Below are 23,162 nucleotides of genomic sequence, written 5' to 3'. Positions count from 1 at the left end.
TCACAAAATTACTGTTCTGCGATTTACAAATTGTCCTGTACTGATATGTAGAATTGAAATATTTCAATCCTATTTCCGTATCATAATTAATCATTTAGGAAACAAAAGATATTTCATTTTGTACCATTGAACTCAGTAGTTTGGAAAGAACAACTTTAAAAAAAAGTTTAAAAGCATTTGTTTGTAGTTGTGGACAATAGAGCTTACCTTTCATCGATGTAATTGTGTAGCAAAGTGTGTATCCTGAATGTTTTGATATTAGTGGTGTAATATAATTTTTTATATACATACCTTTCGCCTTTAGATTGAAAAGTGGAAGTAATATTTTAAATGAAGATTAAATTGATTCATCAAGGAAAGATCCCTGATGAAAGCAGACTTTAATGATTGTGGAGACCAGTTATGTTTCCAAGAACGATGGCTACGCGTATGTGGCCAATTCTGTCAGTTGCAATACTTTTTGTTGTATTTTTCTTTCTTCACTTCGAAACCAAAATATCCAGACTTGAAACAAGCAAGCGAAATTTGGGTAAGTTTCTGTCAAGATGGTCTATCTCATAAATAACATTATCATGAAAATTATTTTATTTGTATTTTCATATATTGGAATGACAGGTTGTGCTTTCTTTGTATGGTTTCCATAAATTTGTTCCTCGTTTTTTGTCATTATTTTAGTTTGTAATGTAATATCACCATTTGAGTCATTGTAAGTGGTTGCACTGCAGCGAAGTTACACAACTGGACTTTCCGGTACAGTAAGTCCAGACATGATTTTGCGAGCCATAGAGTCCTGGCCCAAGTTCGGTTAATAGTCAATTAATACAGTGGAACCTTGATAACTCGAACCTCAACATCTCGAATTCCTTGATAAGTCGAATTTTTTGTAATCCCCTTGAATTGTCCATAACACTCAATACTAATTTTGGTAACAGTTCGTTATGGCTAGAATGTACAATATAAAGAAAGTCTCTAATTCACTTCATACTTCTTATACTTACTTCTTATGCACTCCTAGAGAGGTATCTCGAGTTACGAGACGGGGGTCGCGTGTTAAAATTGTATATTTATTTGTAGAAGTTGTAAAATAACGTTGTTAATTACCGCGATAATTATCCATAAAGAAACACGGGCACCATCTTCCATGTCAGAACAAATGACGTTCGAAATTCCTTGCGCCGTCTACAGCGTTGCCACACTGTTCAGAGCATTGGTCGTTGAAAGTGATAATTTAGGCGGGAGAGAAAATTATTAACGTGACATAGCCCCACGAACCATCACGGGGACGAGGTATGCCGACTAGGTTAGGTTAGGCCTGTTAGGTTAGGTTCCATTAGCACTCCTTTCGTTCAATTTAGCATATACGGACAACTACAGGTAAGTTTGGCAACAGTGCTTTAACGTTGATTTCAGGAAAGTATGGCGTCTCCTGTATTGATGAAACGTTGTTGGTCAGTTACGTGCTACAAAACTATAAATTTCTAATTGAAAGTGATCATTGGTTCACAAATCATTCACGGATAACCATTTCAGGTAATGTTAGGTTAGCTTTAGATATGTTAGGCAAGCATAGTTATAATATTTCGTTTGTAAAAATACGCAAATAGTCCACCGCTGATTTTAGGAAAAATGACATGTTTTGTGAAACATTGTTTGTCATTTACGTGCTACAAAACTACGAATTCCGTATTTAAAGTGATTATTAGCCCAAAAACCATTCACGGAAGGTTCGGTTAGGTTAAGTTAGGTTAGGCAAGCATAGTCATAACATTTCGTTTGTAAAACTTATAAAATTTCGTTCGTAAAACTACGGATATAAACCTTCATAAAAATTTTAAAAAAAAAATTTTTTTTCAAATTTCCGACTTCGCCGCCGATTTTTAACAACAGATTCGTGATTAGGAGGTCAAAATTAGTAAACCGAAAATTAAAAAAATTGGAGACTTTCTCTATATTGTAAATTCGCTCCGTTCGTTATATCGGAGACACATTAAAATCGGATATTTTGTGTTTTGCATGGTTCATACTTACCAATTGTGGGCTCGGTGCCGAAATCTTACACCCTGGATTTCGCGAACATTTCAAATGTTTCCGTCAAATAAATAAATTTCTTGTAACAAAGGGTGTTTCTAAATAGCGCGGAAGGTATTTTTTTTACATCTACGGCTGTAAAACTTACGTTTTATTGATATTGAAGTTCCTTACGTAGGTTGCGTCTATACGGCTTTTCAGGGCTTCCATATTGGATTCATGTCACAGGTGCACGTCTAAACATTTTCTTTTTCTTCTTATGATTGACTTGTGAAATGGGATAATTTGCGACGTTTTTTGGAGGAGTATCTGGATGAGTTTATGTGGTTTGACAGGCATGGAAAACAGCGACGAGACGCAATGAGGAATATCATTCAACATATTGTTGAACGGTATCTTCAGCGTGTGTAAATACGTTATCTTGTGGAACATCGTGCACATTTCTCTTCACAACTGTGAGCCAGAAATGACTTGTGGGATGGGATAATTTGGAACTTCTTATTTCTATGATGGTACGGACATGGGGGTTAGTATTCTGTGGAAAAGGACAACAAAAACTTTTGACATACAACGAACTTCGACCCGCAATTCATCCTGCACTTGAGATAAAGAGGAAAGTCACCTTTTGAGGTTTAATTTTAGCCTTATTTCTTTGGTACCTAAATGTGTCTGTGCGAAAAATAGTATTGGGGACAGGTGACTCCGGCCAGTTTCTAACATACCTTCAAAAGGGACTCTATATAGAAAGGTAGGTAGGGAGCGGGTCCGCGGTAGTGGTAGGAGGCGGTAGGTTAATTACCCCAGGGGCGGAGCCTGGAATCTGTGGGAAATTTCAACACAGCAACCACCTCGCAACTTCAAATGGCTGTACAGTCGTAAATACTTATTTCCACGCTCCAGAATTTTATTATTCACAATTAGCAGCACATATTCTTTATAAAAAAAAGAAAAATCACCTGCAAAATCGAGGGTGTAAGATTTCGACATGGACCCCAATTGTGTATTGCGGAACATAGTTCAAGGTGCCATTATGCATTTTACACGAAAACAAACACAATTTTTTCACATAGAGAGTAGTTTTTGTTATTCCTTTTTTCGCTTCCGTAACAAACAATATGGCGGGCAGAGGTTGACTAGCGTTGTAGGTATGCAGTGTTTCCAACCTTCTTCACCGAAAAATACCTACTATCGTGTTCGTCACGTGTGCAAATTGTACATTATGCACGGGTAGCTGACGGATAGCCCCACGAACCATTTCCGATAAGGTTAAGTTTGGCAAGCATAGTTAAAAAGAAAAAAGGGGGCTAGGAAACACTGACAGGCGGTTACGTCATCAAACGTATGTAGCGAAAGCAATGACACTTGTGCGTCGGTTTTCCCTTGAAACATACATGATTTCCCGTTGAAATAGATTCCACGATGAAAGAAAATACCTCGACGAACGTTGGAAACCTTAGAGAAACTCATTTCTGTAAGTAGTTTCTTCTGTAAAAATGAAGAAATGTGTCTCCGATTTAACGAACTGTTACCCTAATTTTACCTCAACAACTCGAATAAAACCTTGATAAGACGAATTTTTGTACAGTGTATGGGATGCCGTTCGAGCTCAATAACTCGAAGGTAGACTATGAAAAACCTCTATGAGTCGAAGTTAAATTATATCACGTCTATAACTCGAAGTTTTATTAGCACGGACCTCAATAAGTCGAAGTGTAGGGTGCGTACGTACAATGTCAGGTGATCAGCAATCGTGTCGGGACTTGAACTCCCCCACCCTGCCATGTATGTAACCGTCATTGTTAATGTGTTTAGAGCTCTATAACTCAAAGTCGGCGATTTTGCCCTCAATAACTCGAACCTTGGTAAGTCGAAATCCTTGATACCTAAATTTTTTCTTGTTCCCCTCAGGATCGAGTTATCAAGGTTCCACTGTAGTGGTATACGGACGGTGTTTTTTTTTTCTTTTTTTTACACATGATTTGATTTTTATTCATGTCTGTTAACATATACTTCAGTCTTTGTGATTACTTACTGTGTATAGGAAGCTCTTAATAAAGTGTTAAATCTTAGATTGTCGAGGGATTTCTGTAGTGGAGAGAGAGTTCGAACATTACATTTTGGAGACTGTGTTTAGCGATAAGGCATCCACCCGTTTTCGATCCCAAATGTGCCAAAGGAAAAGCTGGAAAAGTAAAGGACTAAATATCTCGGGATGTTAAGAAAGTATTGACACCCCATTAAATTAAAATTCTTCAATGTTAAGGGTACTGATTGATTTATTGATTTTGTGTTTTAAGTCCACTTTATGCACTCTAAGGCTAATCGGGACTGAACCCACAGTTTGAAGTGGGATCCACGCGATATTCGCGATTATGATGAACGATTTTAGGGGTGGTCTTGAATGATGGCATGCCTGTTTAGGGAGGAGGGGCAGATTAATTATAATGTTCAGTAAAGCTAAAAAAAGTTACTTTTGGTAGACACGCTGTCGTAATTAAATATTTTGTGGGGATTACGATATGGTTTAAGGGCGCGAATGATATGATTTGGGGGAAACGCATGACCTGATTTTGGGCACCCCTGAATCCTGGCACATTAAGGTTAGTTTATTTTCTATCTTAAAGCAGTTGTCTATGACATCATAAATATTACTATCACCTGATCGTATTATGTGGTCAAATGGACACACGGGAAAGAATTTCTGTTTGCTGCTTTAATTTTGGACATTAGTGTACTTCTCTCCAGTTTTTACATAAAACCAAAATTAAGAGTACATTCACATTTCAGAGATGATTGTGGCACGCCTGCAGCTGAATGAAATTGAGCAGCGGCGGTTGGGCAGAAATTCCAGATATCTGTCTGGTAATAATCCACAGAGCATGGTGATAATCTACAACAGAGTTCCAAAAACAGCATCTACAAGTTTCATGGGGATTGCATATGATCTATGCAAGAAGAATGGATTCCATGTGCTTCATATTAATGTTACAGGAAATAGCCATGTACTCTCTTTGGCTGATCAGGTGAGATTGGATCCATTGTGAATTCTTCTTGACAAAAATATACTGTTTGTGTTCTTAAATAATAGATTCTGTAGGACATAAGAAACTTGGTAGATTTGCTAATAAAATAGTCTGTAATTTCCTTCCACGTTTTCAGTATTTTGGTAACAGATTATGGAACAAGACTTTGAAATATTATTATGCAGAAGAATGTATTCAATCACCCATAAAAACCTACTTTTTCTGTATTTTTTTACACCCATAAAACTAAAAACGAGGCCTGAAGATGACGTGAAAAGATTGAACTACTATTGGCAAAGAGAGTTTTTCTTTAGTTAAAACCATTGGTAATGTGCTATAAAATTGTAGGTTTAGAATTACTTCAATTGACTATATTGGCAAGATGCTGTGATTGCACTTTTGAGTTACTTTATGATTCTTTACAGGCTCGTTTTGTACGAAATATTTCACAATGGGATGCAAAGAAACCAGCAATTTACCATGGTCACATGGCATACTTAGATTTTGGACGGTAAGTTTGCTTTGATTGTACATCAGATTTGTCAGTTGGTATTCACCAATTTCAGTGTTTGAACAATGTTACGTGACTACTTTGATATGTTTTGCTGTAGGGGCCAATGTATGTTCCACACATAGTTTTGTGGATGCTAAGGCTGCCAAGAGCTGTTCAGTTAAATGTTCACTGTGGTAGGAAATCATCATGCTGGTTTTACTAACGCTAACACTGTGTTCCTCCACCAGGTATGAAACCCAGGACCTCTTGATTTCAAGGGAACAACATTCTCACACTATGCCACCAGAGAGACCCAAACAGATGGGAGAGGGCCTACTTATCATCCATGAGTGATACCCCCCCCCCCCTTGGCCTGAACAAAGCTATTCAGCCACCCCTCATCCCAACCCTCCCCTCTTTTCCTCATGTTGCCCTCCTCCTCCATACCACACCATACCATTCAATTTTTTTCAACAACCCTGACAAAATAACCACATTTTTCTGTACCAGCTTTATTTTTGATTTGGGCCTGGCAACTTTGCATGTTGAACTCTCATTTCAGTTTCCACCATCTTTCTTTTCTTTATGACTGAAGATGAATCCCACAGCCATGAAATATAAAGTTAAGGACCAATTAATCAGTATTCTATAGAATATAAGCATGTTGGTTTACTGATAATTTTATTGATCTAAATAAATAATAAATAGCCTAAAATTTAGTGCAAAATTCCACTGTTTTGTTACTATTTTATGTTTATATACATAATTTATATGTCTGAGTTTTGTATTATACATATCTTAAATACACATTTTGTTTTTCAAAATAAACCCTCCTGTAATGACCTGGTTAAATGACATCAGTTAAAGAAGATTACCATCCATGCATATTAAAGAAACATTTGTGATTTTATATTGTATCAATGTATAATGTCAGTTATTGGTATTGATAAATTTTATATCAATACTTTATATTAACAAAAAATTCATATCAGTTCATCCCTAATAGATATAGGCTATTTTGAATATGTTCAAATAATCTGTATTGTTCACCACAGAAATATACTATGATTCTTATCAAAATAATAAATACATTATATTGAGACATAGTTCATATGCATCATCATGGGAAAGTTGATACAAATTTTCCCATGCTTTACATATGTTCACTATGGGTAAAATATTCTTATTGTAATAAAATAATGGTCAATTTAAACGTGACCATTATTTGTAATAAAAATATTTGCAGAAATTGAACATATTTCTGAATGCTTTGTTAATTAAGTTGATGATTTCTTTTCATTTACAATTCAAAACTGTTTTTATTTGCCCAACAATTAATAAAAACAAACTTTGTCCTTTATCTTTGAAACATTAATTTGAGTATTCATGAATAATTAAGATTTCAGAAATTCGTTCCCTCATATTCTAGAAAATAGAACTGAAATCACAATGAAAGTGTTTTCAGTGTGTATATTGTTCACACATTGTAAAATTTTGTTACACTGTGAGCTTTCATGTTACAGGTTTGGTTTAAGCCAGCAACCAATTTACATTAACCTGCTACGCAGACCATTGGATCGATTGGTTTCGTACTATTACTTCCTTCGCCATGGGGATGATTTCCGGCCTCACTTGGTGAGAAGAAAACATGGGGACAAAATGGTGAGTTAAAATTGTTTCTATGTGCATTTGGATATTTCATAGATGCTTACATTCATGAGAATGCACTGCTGCATGCAGAGAAAGTCATTGACTTGTTTAATGTATCTTTTCTGTTAAAATACTTATGAAGTACATAATACAGTGGGTGCTTCCTTGGCTGGATAAAAGAATGGCCAGTTAAACTGAATTATGTAATGGAATACAGTAAACATCACTTCATAAGATGAGCAGATAAGAAAGCACAGAAAGCTACTGTATATGTATCACTGTTCAGTATGCACACATTTTTAAAACTAAAAAAATGTAGACTACATCTTTAGAAATACATACAGTACTGCACGTATATAAAGAAGGCTGTACTGCATTCTGCAAGAAATCAATATTTTTTTCCCTCAGCTGAACGGCCAATTAAGAGGGTGCCAACTGTAGTTTTAATATTAACTGTCAAAATATGCAACTAATTACATTCCATCTTTCATTTAAATGTGGCACCTGGACCTACTTCCCATATAATTCTCTGTGGAGTATGGTGTCGTCGTGTCCATTTATAGGATGAATACCACTTCACGGTCACAGCTTTCATCAATAGGATAGAATTTTAGTTCTTCATTTATTCATGATAAGGAGTTCATCTTCGATCTCTATAATACAGTGGGACCTGGATCTTAAGTTTGTTTTCTCCTCGTTCTCCTGAAAAATCATAAAATCCAGGGTGAAGTGTATTACTTCTGTCTTTTCTAATAGGCTTATGCTCCTGTATTATAAGAAGGGTGCAGATAGCCTCAGTGCTGGTACACCTGATATGCAGCTAGCCAAAAGCAACCAAGGGAAAGCAATGTACAATAAAAAAAATACCAATTAGTGCATTTACCAATCAAGTGTTGTTCATCTGCTTTGGTAAACTGAGCAAATATTTCTCATATACTGCGAATAGTATTACTTTTTGTGGCTCTTGAGGAATTAAAACTGGCCTCTGTTGTCCAACAATTAGTGTGAATTTGTACTAAACAAGAATCATACGGTCAAGTCTTGAGTATGGCTTAATTGTTCTCTTATATATTCATATTGTTTAAAAAATTATTGGTCATCATTTCTGGTTGCAATTAAGATAGGGAAATTAGGAAACAGTGTGAACACAAAATTTTAGATACAGTTTTTGTAAGCAACATTTAGCAAGAAAATAAAATTTGAACAGTTTCTTCATAGAGCAATAGAGGATGAAGAAATGTAATTTTTATTTACTAAGTTAATGCTTATTTTATGTTTATTTTTATATTGCATCTCCAATAAAGGTACAAATGTTTCATTTTCCAGTCATTTGATGAATGTGTTAAGAATGGCCAATCAGATTGTGATCCAGACAACATGTGGTTACAAATTCCATTCTTCTGTGGACATATTTCTGCATGCTGGTAAGATTTCTCTTGAATTGTTACATGCTCAGGGGTAACATAGTGGGAAGATATGATGTAGGATGTTTTTCCTTTTCTTTAATGATTTAGACTAGTGGTTCCTAAAGTGTGGGCCAGGGTCCCGTGGCTGGCTTGCAAGTGCACCGTGCAATGTTTCAATATTTTCACTGAAATGACACACACTTGTTAGTCTGCAGTTGTTTTTAGATATGATTGTATGTGCCAGAACCCATAATAAAAGTAAATGAATACTAATCACTTACCGTATTTGCTCATGTATAATGCTCACTTTTTTCCAAAATTTTTGCCCCCAAAAACTGTGGTGCGTATTATGCACGAAATCATTCAGACAACCAACATGAAACCGTACAGGGTCGTTCCATGATTTTGGGACACTTGCATTGATTTTTCATGTTTACGGAACCCTATCATGTTATATATCGTTGTAAAGCTTGAATCCTGCAGTTTCTGAATATGGAAACAGTATTCCACACAAGATAACGACACTAATGTGAAATGTGGTTGAAATAAGTTCATCAAAAAATGAAGAAACGTTCTGATTTTTATGGTACTTTGGATGAAAGAAAACATAAGGAAAAAGATAATAAAAATTAAAATCTATTACTGGCCAAATAATATGACATACATGGAGTGTGTAAATTCCTTAATGGAAGAAATCTTGTGCTGCTAACTGCTATTTGGAAGGTCCTGAATGTGCCTCGTATAAATGTTACATTAGTCACGGAAAGAAAAAGTACAGGTATTGGACAAAATAATGGAAACACCTGTGGAAGTCGGAACATCATGTATTAATACGGTGTTGGCCCACCTTTAGCATGAAATACAGCTTGGATTCGGGACAGAATAGACCGATACAATTCCTGAATGGTGGTGAGTGGAATTTGAAGCCATTCTTCATGCAGCACAGCCTCCAGCTCAGGTAAGACGAAGGACGTCGAAATCGACGCCGAACCCTGGTTTCCAACACAGCCCACAGAGGCTCCATGATATTCATGTCTGGGGACTGGGCGGAGCAGAGAAGATGTTGAACCTCATCAGCATGCTCTGGAAATCACTGTTGAACAGTGCCAGCGGTATGAATGGGGGCATTATCATCCTGGAAGATGGAATTCCGGTTTGGAAATAAGGTTTGCACCATTGGGTGAATCTAGTTACCCAAGAGTTCTCTATACACTGATTATGAGACCCAACAGTGTAATTTGACAAGGGGGCTGCCGAATACCATGATGTATTGCCCCAGACCATAATAGAGCCGCCACCATGTTTGACAGTCGGGCGGTGACAGTCCACATCGTATGCTGCCGAGGGTGTTCGACATACAAACACGCGTCCAGTAGTGGGGAAGAGGGTAAAGGTTGACTAGTCTGACCAAATGACATGTTTCAAGTCCTCCAACGTCCATGTTTTGTGGTCGCTGCACCATGCACGTCGCCTTCGAGCATTCGTCTCAGTTATTAGGGGCTTGGCAATAGCAACATGCCCATGGATACCCATTTGATGCAGTTCCCGCCTCACTGTTTTGCATGACATGGGGTGTTTAGGTGCTGATTAAGTTCTGTAGTCACTTTGGCGGCCATTGTTTTCTTCTGCAACGTCACAATAGGCTTCAAGGTCTGGCGGTCCTTTTCCTGCAGCTTCGTCTTTCAACCACTATTGTGCTTAGCAGACCATGTTTCACCGTACACTGTGTATGCGGTCATGACTTTCGAGACCGTGCCTCGTGTTACACCGCATAACTTTGCTGTTTTGCTCACAGATGCTCCAGTGAAACGGGCACCAACAATTCGAACTCTTTCCAACTCCGTCAGGTCGGCTATACTGGTCACTCACTACACCTGAACAACGTGCACTACCACACTGCCTCACTCTACTGTCAGTGCACAGTCCATACTACCTGCATCAAACAAGAGAAGGTTGATTTCCGCCATGCTCAGTGTTACCAGGCACATTGAAAATATGTCCCACTTCTGACTCTTGTTTCCATTATTTTGTCCAATACCTGTATATATTTTGAAAAAGAAGAAATGAGCAATTGAATAGGTATGACATCATTCACCCTTGATCAGCATAGCAACAGCTTTACGACCTACAACTAAGAAAGCCATTTCTTGAAACTGGATTGTACTGTGCATTATATACGAGATTTTGTCACTTTTACCCATCGAAAACCAGAGTGCGCATTATACACTCACGCACACTGTACACGCGTAAATACAGTACTTATTTTTTCAGTTTTCCCCCTTCCACTAACTACTGGACTGTGGTAATACAGTTAGTGCACAGAAAGACAGAGAAAAGTATAAAGAATAATGCAAGGATTCATTTGGGTAAACTCTTCAAGGAGATGAGTTTCCACCACAATGAAAATTTGAACTAAATTTAATTTATTTTGTGCCGGGGGTTTAGTCATATTCCATTGATTGTATGGATCCCACTTTAAATTTAAGGTACGCTCCTGTTTAGACTATCTGTGCATAAGGTGAGCTTAAAAAAAACTTTAGAACGTAGTGCGAAGGTTTATCTAATCGCATCATAGATTAGAAATTCTCTCTTTTGTTTCCATTAGGGAACCTGGGAATGAGTGGGCCCTGCAGCAAGCAAAGGAAAATTTAATTCAGCATTACATGCTGGTGGGTGTAACAGAAGAACTAAGCGACTTTGTTATGATGCTCGAAGCAACATTGCCTCAGTTTTTTAGAGGAGCAACGGCACATTTTCAAACAAGTTAGTATACCTCACTCTTCACAGGTAGCTTAGAAGTAGTAAGTACAATTCATTAACCAGTAGAGGATGCACCTTCAACCATAGAAGCTACTTTACAAGGTAAGTCCCCTTCCTCACTTGCTTTTCAGTGCAATTTGTACAACATTGTTTCAGTATTTATACCTTATCAGTAGAGCCCAGAAGTTCAGGCATTTATTTTCGTTAAAATAGGCAGGCAAAAAGGCATTTATAATGTGGAAAATAGGCACTAAAAATGGGAAAATAGGCAAAATAAACTGAAAAAGGCACATTTGAAAGTCACTTACTTTTATCTATAATTTCTGGCAAAATGTTAATGAAGCATACATAAAACAAGCAAATGTAGCTGGACTCATTTCGATAACAGCATTTTCACCTTTTAGAATATCACAAATTGTTTTCAATTGTTTCAAGTCATCATTTGCACTCACTACCCATTTGCACTTTTCCACAACAGCTGACCCCTTTTCTCCTGACACTTCCATCATCTGCTGCATAGATTCCTCGAAGATTTTCATGGATGCTTCATGGATGCTACAAGAGTCTCACCTCTTTTTTCTAGCTTTGTAATTGTCTCTGGCAATGCACCATAATGTGCAAAAATAAACGACAGTTCATTCTTCAGTTCTGAATAGCACAGGAGTTTTTTTTCACTTCACGAATTGAAGCCGCTTCATTTTCTGGAAGAGCATCGATCACCTCACTGATTTTTTCAAGGTTGTTAGCATAATATATAGCTGCTGATATCCAGGTTCCCCATCTCGTCAAGACTGGTTGCGGAGGTAAACTAAGCTCAGGTGAAACTTCCTGAAATGTTCGGGTTCTAGAGGGAGATTTCAGAAATATCTTCTTTGTGTTCGAAATCAACCTGTCCACTTCTGGGTGCAAAACACTAATTTTTTCGGCGATTCTGCGCATTGCGTGGGCTACACATATGATATGAAGCATGTTCGGGAAGAGAATTTTCAATGCTATGGCAGCCTTCTTTATATAGGGAGCTGCATCACTGATAAAAAGTAACATGTCATCATGATGTACACCATCTGGCCAGAGCAGAAGTAGGGAATTTGAGAATAACTGAGCTAGTGACGAACCATTGGCTCTCTCTAGTTGTTCTTACGTGAGAAGAAATGACGACGCATGTTGGTTCCATAGTTCATATGATGACGTTGGCTATTCAGCGTCCCATAGCGTCAGTACTTTGATCTGTTTAAATCCAAACCTTCTTTCCACCAACTTCAGCACGAATTCTTTGCAGAGCTTCTTCGTAGCAGATGCTTAAATATGTTTTCCGCAGCGTAGATTCCGACGGCACCGTTTCTTTAGTGTATTTCTCCAGGAATTTCCTCAGTGACTTGTTTTCCACTTTCCATAAAGGTATCCCTGCTTCCATGAAAGCTTTGCACAGTTCAAGAGAAAACTGAGATTGCCTGTTGGATGAAGTGCCCACTGTTGAAATTAGGGATATCTTCTTCTGTCCAACCTTTTTGGCAACTGCAGATTTATGTTTTGCTGTTGACACATGCTGAGATATAAAGTATTTTTTCTCATGGTTGAATGTTTTTTCACATATCTTGCAGAGAACAATAGTACCATCTGTCAAAAATGTGCTTTCACCAAATTCATGCACGTAACCATGTAACTTACCACTTAATAGCACACTAAATTTCGGCATGATGACAACTACACGATCCTTTCCTTCCAAAGTGCAGAACTAAACTAAAGATAGAGAACTTGATTTTGGAATCCATGCAAAGGCCCTTGGGCATTAGTGCTGTTTCTTGCCAATAACCTCCTGACATGGATGCTGGACGTGATGATGTAATTGTGCAGGTGTTCTGCAACAGTTTTTCAGCAGTCAATCATTCACAAGGACATGTTAACGGAGAGGCAATATCTTAACTCAGCATGAAATACTATTGTTTTTTTAAACACACTTTTCTCCTTCAGCAATGTTGAAACATACGTGAGTTCAATATTACTTAAATAAGGTGAAAAATTCTTCACATAATAAACGGAAGAAAAATAAATGCCAACAACGTTTTTTGGGAGAAAAATAATTTATTTTACACATTTTTTAAAAAAAATGTTCAAATTTCATTGAAAAAGGCAAAAAAAGGCATTATAATTAAAAATAGGCAGTAGGGTCCCAAATAGGCAAAATAGGCAAAATGAAAAGGCTTCTAAAACATTCGAAGCAACATAAAAAACGTATATCCGGAAAAATTTTATCAATGTATGCAGTAGATAAAAATGGGCATTTTGCAAAACTTCCGGGCTCTACTTATCAGTGTAAAACGGCGGTTCTTCAACTGTGGTCCGGGACCCTGTCATGGGGTGTGTGTTCATTTAATTTTCTCTTCCTTACATGGTGAAAATCAGTGATGAAACACTAGAAATAAATATGTATGATGCAAATTCCGGGCTTTAAACTTTGAGTTAATTTGTGGTGCGGGAGCGAGTGATCTCGGAAGGGGGTCCGTGCTCTAGGACAGTTCAAGAACCGCTGGTGTAAAGTATAAGAATATATCCATTCTACTTGACTTCCATCAACCTTCTTCGTGCTATCCTTATATTGGATAAATGTGCCGAGATCTGCCTTTTTCAAATATGCTATGTCATATGTTATGTACAGCATGAGGTAAATTTATGTATTAGTTAATGAGATGATTAGGTTCTTCATAAAATATTTGACATTTTATATCTGACTAGCTGATTGCCCGGCATTGCCCAGGTATTTATTTATCACAATCTTCTATATGACAGGAATATAATGAATTCTAACTATACTGTAAAATGAACTTGGAGTTGAACAGCATTGGGAGTGTCACTATTCATCTCAGCAGCCCCGAAAACTATGGATTTCGCACTAATATCAGTCGTTTTACATGTCACCCCCTTACCACCCCCACCCCTAGGGGTGCCAGGTGTGTCTTGGAGTTTAACGGCATTGGGACTGTCACTATTCATCTTAGCGACCCCAATTACTATGGATTCCATACTAATATCGGTCGTTTTCGATTATTTTTACATGTCACCCACCCCCACCCCTAGGGGTGTCTTACCTGCACAGTATTTTTTCCACATTGTAAGTCATATGTGTACCAAGTTTGGTCATCGTAAATGTCACCAATTAGCTTAGAGACTCCAAAAACTATGGATTCGACACTAATGTAGGTCATTTTTGACATTTTATTTTTCACCCTCTCTCATCGCCCCTCCCGATAGGTGATGAACTTGGAGTTGAATGGCATTGGGAGTGTCACTATTCATCTTAGCGACCCCGACAACTATTTATTCCACACTAATATTGGCTTTTTTCGATTATTTTTACATGCCACCCCCTCCTAGCCCCACCCCTAGGGGTGCCTTACCCCCACAGTATTTCTTTCCAGATTGTAAGTCATACGTGTACCAAGTTTGGTTGAAATCCCTCCAGGCGTTCAAGAGTATTCTGGAACAAATACATACATACATCCATTTTTATATGGTTCACTATCAGATAATTGACCTGTATAATTTTCAGTTCTTCTTTACTGTGTATATTTTCTATTGCCCTCACTGTATTCCATTGTGGTTGAAAGTGAAACTAACAAAAATTATTTTCAAACTGCAGAATATTTCAACTTGAAAACAAAGTTTCACTCTCTATACTAGGGATGGACCACCGATATGAAAGTTTGGCAGGCACCGATAAAGTACTGATGTAAAATTGACCGATACTGATAACCAATATTCTGTATGTAAAAATTGTATAAATATTACATGTAAAATTATATAAATATAACATAAAAATTATGTAAACATAACATAAAAATTATATATTATATATAAAATTCCAAATGGTTAATTGACTTCCTTCATAAATGTATGTAATCAGATTAAACAAACTTCTGCAATGCAAGAGAAGCTGGATATTTAGACATTAATTTTCAAAAAATACAGAATTAAAATTATAATTAAATGGCACAGTATATCACTAAATTGTAAGATATGTATAGATATATTGGATCAGTAAAATTTCGGTAATTTTAACAATATGCCTTATCAGTCAATACCGGTAGAGTACTGATTAATCTGTCTCATACCTAGCCTAAAGTAATTTCTGTTATGACTCAGTTTTAATATAATATTTTGCTTGTTTCACTTGTAAGTAGAACTGAGCCAATACCAATGCATTGGTTGGAATTTAATCACCCATCCAACTGATAATTTTCCAGAGTGCAGCTGCCTTATTGAGCCTGCAAAAATGCCCTACAATAGTTTCACAGAGTCTAAATATCTTCGAAGTTATGCAAAATGCATATTTTTATTATTTTTCAACAACATTTGTTTGGATAAATGGATTTTGTGATTAAATAATTCTTATTGTGAAATTATGAATATTTTAAAGCAGAACTGGTAGATTCCCATGATATAGTTTCAGTGGAAACCTTAAATATGAAAATTTATGAATATTCTGAATTACTTGGAATTGTTACAATTTTCAAGTATTGGTATTGGTGGTAATCAGTAAGGGTATTCGCAGTGGTATCAGTATTAGTTTGAAGTGGTATAGGCTGAGCTGAACCCTGCTTGTTTGGTAGGAAAAATTTCACATTAGAATGTCCAGAAACTAACATTTAGAATAAAATAAAGTATGCCCTCATTTAGTTTCCAACCTAGTGACTTCTCCTTGATATATCAACTTGTTCATTATCTGGTGAGTTGTATACATGTGCATGTATGTATGTGTATAATAGCCTACCCATGTTTTTGTTTTTATCCATACACACAGGTCTTTGAATTCATGACATTTAAAATAAGGTTTCTACATAGGGATGTGACGAAGCTGAAAATTTACCGATGCCGATGTACTCACCGATAATTTTTGGAACCGATACCGATATTTAACCGATTCCAATACATAAGATTATTAAACAGAAATGGGATGTTATTTTCAGCATGACAAAAATAAATTTGTAATGTACATTTCTCTTGCATATCATATGTGTATACATATATATTCTCAAGAGTGCGAATGTACATTTGCATCTACAAAATGTTATGTGAACCTTTAAGAAGAACATGGATTCTCAAGAGAATAAACATTAGTACACAAGCAGTTCTTTGAAATGCAAAGTGAATTCCTGTTCTGCCAGATTCAACTTCAGAAACACGAGATTTGGAAGCACTTCAGGAAGTAACCTACTTCTTCTCTTATCTCAAATCTGTCTAGCAACACTGAACACTCAATCACCGAATACTGATGCAGCAGGTATGCCCAAGTATTTTCTCAGGACTTGCTTCAGGTTTGAATATTCATTTTTGAATTTCCAATACAACAGCAGATCCTGCTTCAGTAATGTACTGTTTTATTTCCGATTTATAGTTAGGCTGATCCTCTGAATGAGTTTGCAATAATTTTATTACAAAAACTCTACAATTATGACGAATCATAACCAAATTTTCAATAAATCTTACAAAACTAAAATATAAAACTTATTAGAAGGTAAAACTCTAGTATAATCTGTACCGGTTTAAATATCGGTTTTTTGCCGATTCCGATACCGATACCGATGCCGATGTGTCAATTTCGGCCAATTTTCATACATCTGTAATCGGCTTCGGCACATCCCTATTTCTACATGATCCAGAAACTTGCACAATGAGTAGGTGCTCAGTTTTATGCATTCAAACAAACAATCACACATGACACAAGGCTGAAAAAATACTACATGTTATCAAGATGTTTGTTGTTATTTCTTATTTAATTTTATGTTTTGCTGCTCCCAGGTAATCGATCACACCTGAGACGAACTGCGCAGAAGGTTCCGCCATCTCCAGAGACAGTGGCACGCATTGAGAGTTCGAAAATATGGCGCATGGAAAATGAATTTTATGAGTTTGCACTTGAACAGTTTCATTACGTTAAAAAGAAAACACTCATGGTGAAAGACGGGCTAGTGCAAGACAAGGGCCAACAGTTCACTTACGAGAAGATTCGCCCAAAGCAAAGTGTTGCATAAAATGCAAACAATGTTTATAATATTTTTTTTTATGTCATGGCTGTGATAACTAATCTAGTGTTAAAATATGGTTGCAAGGTGACAGTTTGTGCCATGTTGCAGGAGACTTTAATATTCCTACCTGTACTACGAATAAAACTGGTAAAGGTTACATGCATGAGTACAGTAAAAATTAGATCATTCAGAGATTGGTCATATTTAAATACAGGAACTACTATGACCTAGACTGAACTTACTTCCCCCTACCCTTCCAATAGAACCTTCAATGCCTCGGGAGATTGGTGTAATGTTTCTGCAAACATCACATTTACGAATTATTTTTTTTGCACATGTATAGAATAAGACTGTTCAAAAAATAAAAGTGGGTAACAGAATGGAACAGTCATCAAGAAATGCAGTTCCTATCAGCACTTTGTTGTCATGATGGAAATAGATATGCAAAGGCTGTGTTGCCAGGACCCAGCTGAAGCTACAACACAATCACTTAATATGTAATTGAAAGTGGAAAAGAAAAGGGAGCCATGCCATCCAGAAAGTTATAGTCAGAGTGAGGAGATCCACATAAGAAAAATAACTGAGTGCACATCATTCAGAAATTTGCCAATCTTAACATTTTCTTTTCTGTCATATTAGTAGAATGTCAGTATTGGTAACTTTCACAAGGGACTGAAGTGAAAAAACTTGAAACATGGAAAGATATAAAATTGGGGTTACTGTGTGTGTGCGAGAGAGAGAGGGAGAGATAATTTGTGTGGGATACTTAACTTCCCCAATGGCATAGTGGTAACATCATTGCCTTGTAATCAAGGGGCCCCAGGTTCGATTCCCGGTGGAGGCAAATTTCACATTGGGTCGGATCCTACTTTAAACTGTAGGTCCAGTCCTGATTAGGCTATCTGTGCATAAAGTGGCCCTAAAATAACAATTTCAACTTAACTAAGAAAATAACTCTCCCCCTATCCTAAAAGTGAGAGGATTTGCAACCACAATGGTGCCTGCTGTTGTGCCATAAGTTTTCAATTTAGGCCATTACAGCTTAACGAAGATGAGAAAACCACTGTCGTGCTGTCATCAAATTTTCAACCACAAGTGAACAGAGGAGCATGGATAATGCAATTTTCTGTTTAGCATGTAATCCTTGCATTGCCAAAATGTGCAGCATTCTTCACAACACGTCATCATAACCTTTTGTCAGTGCTAGGTGTTTGTATCATCATGAAGGGAAAAACGACACACAGTAGAAGTAAAGACATAACATTTAACATCTTTGAAATTTTGGACATCAAAGAAAGGGAGGGTAGCTCCTACAAATTGCAACAGGGAGGCACACTGACTCATGCGAAGGGGAAGTGATTGGAGAAAACAAATAACTATCCACTTTAGTTCGCGATGGTTTTTCTCTTCTTGGTTGAGCTGTAGTTGGCAAACTGCTTCCCTGCCTCCTCTTCCTAGTTTTTCTGATCCAGCATTGCAAATTGAATGTACAGTTTTCTAGAGAAATATTTTGGAGGTTTATTTTTTTTTAAATTAATTAAAGTAAAATTTCCTATAAGTGTTAACTAACATCCCTCATCAGTATATATTACTCTGTCTTTTTTGTATATTTTCTTGATACCTGTGTGAAATGAAGGTTTCAAAAATAATTTTAATTTAGATTATAAATGAAATAGTGAATACTGATATACTTTTCAGACAAGGCATAAGGCAGTTTCGTTTATCAAATTGTGATGAAACTCAAGTCTTTGTGCAAAGTATGGCATTGAGTATTTTTTTTTTTTTTTGAGATAACCAAGTTTTACGAGACCGCGAGGAAGCTCCAGTGGTATCCTCAATCAGTGATGCCAACCCTAGCAAAAATTGAACTTCGTTAGCATCTAGCACTCTGTGTTTGGTATAATGGGAAAATATAGCATGGGAAACAGAGAAATTGAATTCTAATGAAGATATTTTGAGGAAATATACTTTTAAAAAGATTCCAGATCTTCATTGTACTTATCCAGCGGACTTGTTTCAAACTAAGCCCTGGTCCATCCTCTTGTTTTTATCTTTTCGTTATCCTCCCCGATTTAACAAGTGCGGAACATTTTATAAAATGAAATCGGTAGAAAGTTAGCAAGGGACAAATAAAACAAACTAACGCCATTATCAGTCATCGAATATTCTTCAACTTTTTTCAAGCACTTTACTGAGTCCATTTTATTGAGTGGTGGAAATTCCTAATGTTGCTTAACTATAATCAACAACGCAGTTCACCACTTGAAAATAACTGCATAAACAGTCATCAGAAAATGATAATAATTAATTGTATAATAATAATAATAATATTAGACCCTAGCATAATTTTATCACATTTAGCATAATTTAAGAGTTGAAACAGCACTTCTCTTATCAGGAGGTTGATATTGGCAAAGCTGTCAATCGACACACGACAGGTAGGGAGGGCCTGCAGGTAACATTAAAAATACAATGGCTAGTACAAGGTACACATACCAGTGATACGTGTGATTGTGTAACTGAACGCATATTCGAAAACCTTGCTCGGTCTGTTTACCCCTACACCCAAGAAAATCTACAAGTCGCCAGTGGTGTATATACATTCTCATGATAATTGGGTTTGTGGTATCCCTAATATTTCCTTTAAAACCATGTAACCTTTATCAGTTTTGACATCCACAGTAATAAGAATAATGTACCAGTGCTTTTTAGTGGCTTTCAAGTAGTTTAGTAGTTTCTCTAAGGTCAGAAGTTGGTTGCGCATATGCAATTTACATATTTTTCTGAAGAAATTCATAACAATTATATATATATATATATATATATATATATATGCACACTATATACACACAAAGATATGAATGTGAGTACAAAATTCACTGAAATTGGGCATTCTAATAAAGTTTGCATTTTGCTCATGTAGATAACAACATGTTTATTTTTGTAAGAATGTGTATATACATATTTAAATATGTTTGTAAGAGTGTGTGATTGCATAATTTAACATCACATATTTAGTCTAAGTTTGTACAATATTTTTTACCTCTATATATAACCATGATTATTAGATCTGATGGATTAATGATGTACATAGTTTTTATATCATAGAAATGATGTTGCTTTGTAGAATATTGATTCATCCAAGATACTGATGAGTATAATATTTAGAAGTGGAGTAAAGTTGGTAGAATATTTAATTTGTAGTAACTTGACTAGCATTGATTTGTAAAGTTCGTAACACATTCAGTTTATGAACTGTCATACTGTGGATAGTAAATTCAAGTAGATTCAGTGCAAATAAAATAATTGTCACAATTTTTTAAATAATATTTGTAATTGTTTTTAAAGATTTTTGTACGCAAACGTTATTTATCATGTGGTAACAAGTAACAACAATATTGGTAACATTTGAAAAATATATGAAATGCAAGAAGAAAAGGAAGCATTAGGTTCAAATCACATAAAGTGTTATCTTATTGGCTAAGAGAGTACCTGTGATGCCCAGGGTTTCAATTGACAAGTAATTACTAAGTAGGAGCATATTGAGTATTAGATATTTTCCCTATTTTCTGGGCTTCTTGATAGCCTAATAGGTAAGACGGTTTCCCTTATACTGAAGAATCCCTGTGTTCAGTCCTGATTGTCCTGTGTGGGTCAGAAGTTGTGATGAAATCACATTTACATCTAACATTGTGTCACAGTGCAGTGAGAACCTTAATGAAATACAACAGTATTTGGTATTTGTGTTATTTTATGTCTCTTTTCTGCTACTTTTGGTAATGATGATTAGACCAATCAGAATCTGTAAATTTCATACCAATACTTATTGCTATTAGCAATAATCTCGTTGGCTCATTTTTAATACATGTTGTGCACAAGAATAATTAGGACTGTATCCTACAATGTTTGCAGTCCAGGCTACCAACACAGGGCCTGAGTTTTTGTTAAGTCTCAAGACAGTTGTACGATTGCAGGAAACTAAAAATGTAATCAACGAGATAACACTTATTGGAAAACTGTGTAGTTATTGTGCCGGCTAAGAATGTGAATTCCAAACCCTGGTCAAGTCACAGATTTTCACTTTTCATAATGGATTAAATCAATTCTATGCAAAAGTGTTTGTACTGGCATTTATTTTCTAGTTAATATAAAAAATGCATGCAGATACTCATCAACTGGACACGGGAATAAATCATGTAGCTTCCAGTTGCAAGTGAAAAAAATTGTAAAAACGAAATGGTCTGTGAAGCCTTGCCATTTTCTTGCCAAATGATCATTATTGTACTGTATTATTTTTTTATTTGTTTCATAATTATACGTCGAGTTCTTGCATGTCACTACAAAGTGACAGATTTAATTATAGAAAAATGTAATTAAGAATTGTAGATGAAAATATAATTTTATGCTTGATTTCTGTTCTTACTTTACTTCAAATGGAGAAAAGGGTCATTATACTTTTAGTTTTTGCACAGATAGGCTAATCAGGACTGGCCTACAGTTTAAAGTGGAACCCAAAGCACTGTGCCTTCACGAGGTATCAAACCCAGGATCCATGATTGAAAGGCAGCTATGCCATTAACCTATTTTCAACACTTTACAATTAGTGTGTACTGTTAACTCAGAAGACCTGATTTTATATCTCAGTATAAGGATCATTTTTGAGTCTATAGTGTCCAAACAGCGTCACACTTGCAGTGTGAGAGCAAAAAATACTTTTTTATCAAACCTGAACAAAATCATTGCATCAAGAATAGATTGTTTTAATATTGTGTTGATCTATAGGGTGAAAATTTAGATTTTCTCAACAAACCTTGTATCCTCTATTGCAATTTAAACCTGTTATTCCATATATTTTATTTAGGGTTGTAAGGGGTGACCTTCCACGTATTACACCCTGGACTGCATTTTGCAGACGAACGGGGCTCTGGCGACTGGCACTATGGCCAGTATAATTCTTTGTGTGTTGTCCTGTTTATTTTTTGTCCTTGTGTGTGCTGAGTGCCCCTTTACAGCCTCAGCTTTTAACAAGTCAGAATATTTTAATGTTTTAGTTACAACACGATGTTCTAGTTATGGTAAGGTGCTGGACACCGTATAAAGTGACGGGTGCAAAATAGCCTTTAAGTGCTGACGCACCCAAATAATTCAAATTCAAATCTATATATTTTATGTCGTACACTGCAAAGGGTAAGATATTGATACTTTACTCCTCTCTAATCAACTGGGTAACCAGAGTTATGCAACTTCAGACCGTACCATTTCAAAATACACTCCTCACAAAAAGTTTAGAATATTGTTACATTAGGTGATCGGCACGGTGGCATACAGAGGCGAAGATATAGTACAAGCAATGCAAGCACTGCTTGCATTATTCGAATATCATTTAATGTACTTAATGTTTTAGCCTTATTTCGTTTCCATCGCACTCGATTTCGCGAAAAATTACGGCCGCAAACTCACTCAGCAGGTCTGTAGCAAGCACCAGCCTCAATGCTTGCGGCTGCTCTGCGGGAAAATAACGCACCCGAAGGAGTCACATGGCGAAGCATGAAATTCGAGTGGAACCCGTTCACAACGCTTACACCAAAAGCTCTGCTTGCTGAGCTTGCGTTATTCCCGAAAATAGCCGAGCTCAACCGAAAGCAGAAGGATATATTGCCACCAAAAACTACGAGTAAAGAATATTTGTCTTCATGAACACGTAAACAAGATCGCGAATATAAAAATAATTCTTGGTCATAAAATAACTAAAATAAGTTATTATCATTGTTCTAAATTC

At 36.3% G+C, this 23,162-nt stretch overlaps 1 protein-coding gene across 1 annotated transcript; it reads left to right on the top strand.

The window, feature by feature from the left end:
- The first annotated feature begins 226 nt into the window (after window positions 1-226).
- Window positions 227-21,793, top strand: Hs2st (Heparan sulfate 2-O-sulfotransferase). Its single transcript, XM_083139735.1, has 7 exons — window positions 227-529; window positions 4,816-5,051; window positions 5,477-5,562; window positions 7,068-7,206; window positions 8,521-8,618; window positions 11,206-11,363; window positions 17,157-21,793. The coding sequence occupies exons 1-7, from the start codon at window positions 403-405 to the stop codon at window positions 17,387-17,389; spliced, it is 1,077 nt and encodes a 358-aa protein (XP_082995861.1). The 5' UTR covers window positions 227-402; the 3' UTR covers window positions 17,390-21,793.
- Window positions 21,794-23,162: the final 1,369 nt, after the last annotated feature.

Source organism: Lepisma saccharinum, chromosome 1 (genome assembly GCF_977018435.1).
Source record: "Lepisma saccharinum chromosome 1, izLepSacc3.1, whole genome shotgun sequence".
In the NCBI taxonomy this organism is placed as follows: Eukaryota; Metazoa; Arthropoda; class Insecta; order Zygentoma; family Lepismatidae; genus Lepisma; species Lepisma saccharinum.
The sequence above is the reverse complement of the archived record's forward strand: the minus strand, read 5'-3'. Positions and strand labels throughout refer to the sequence as shown.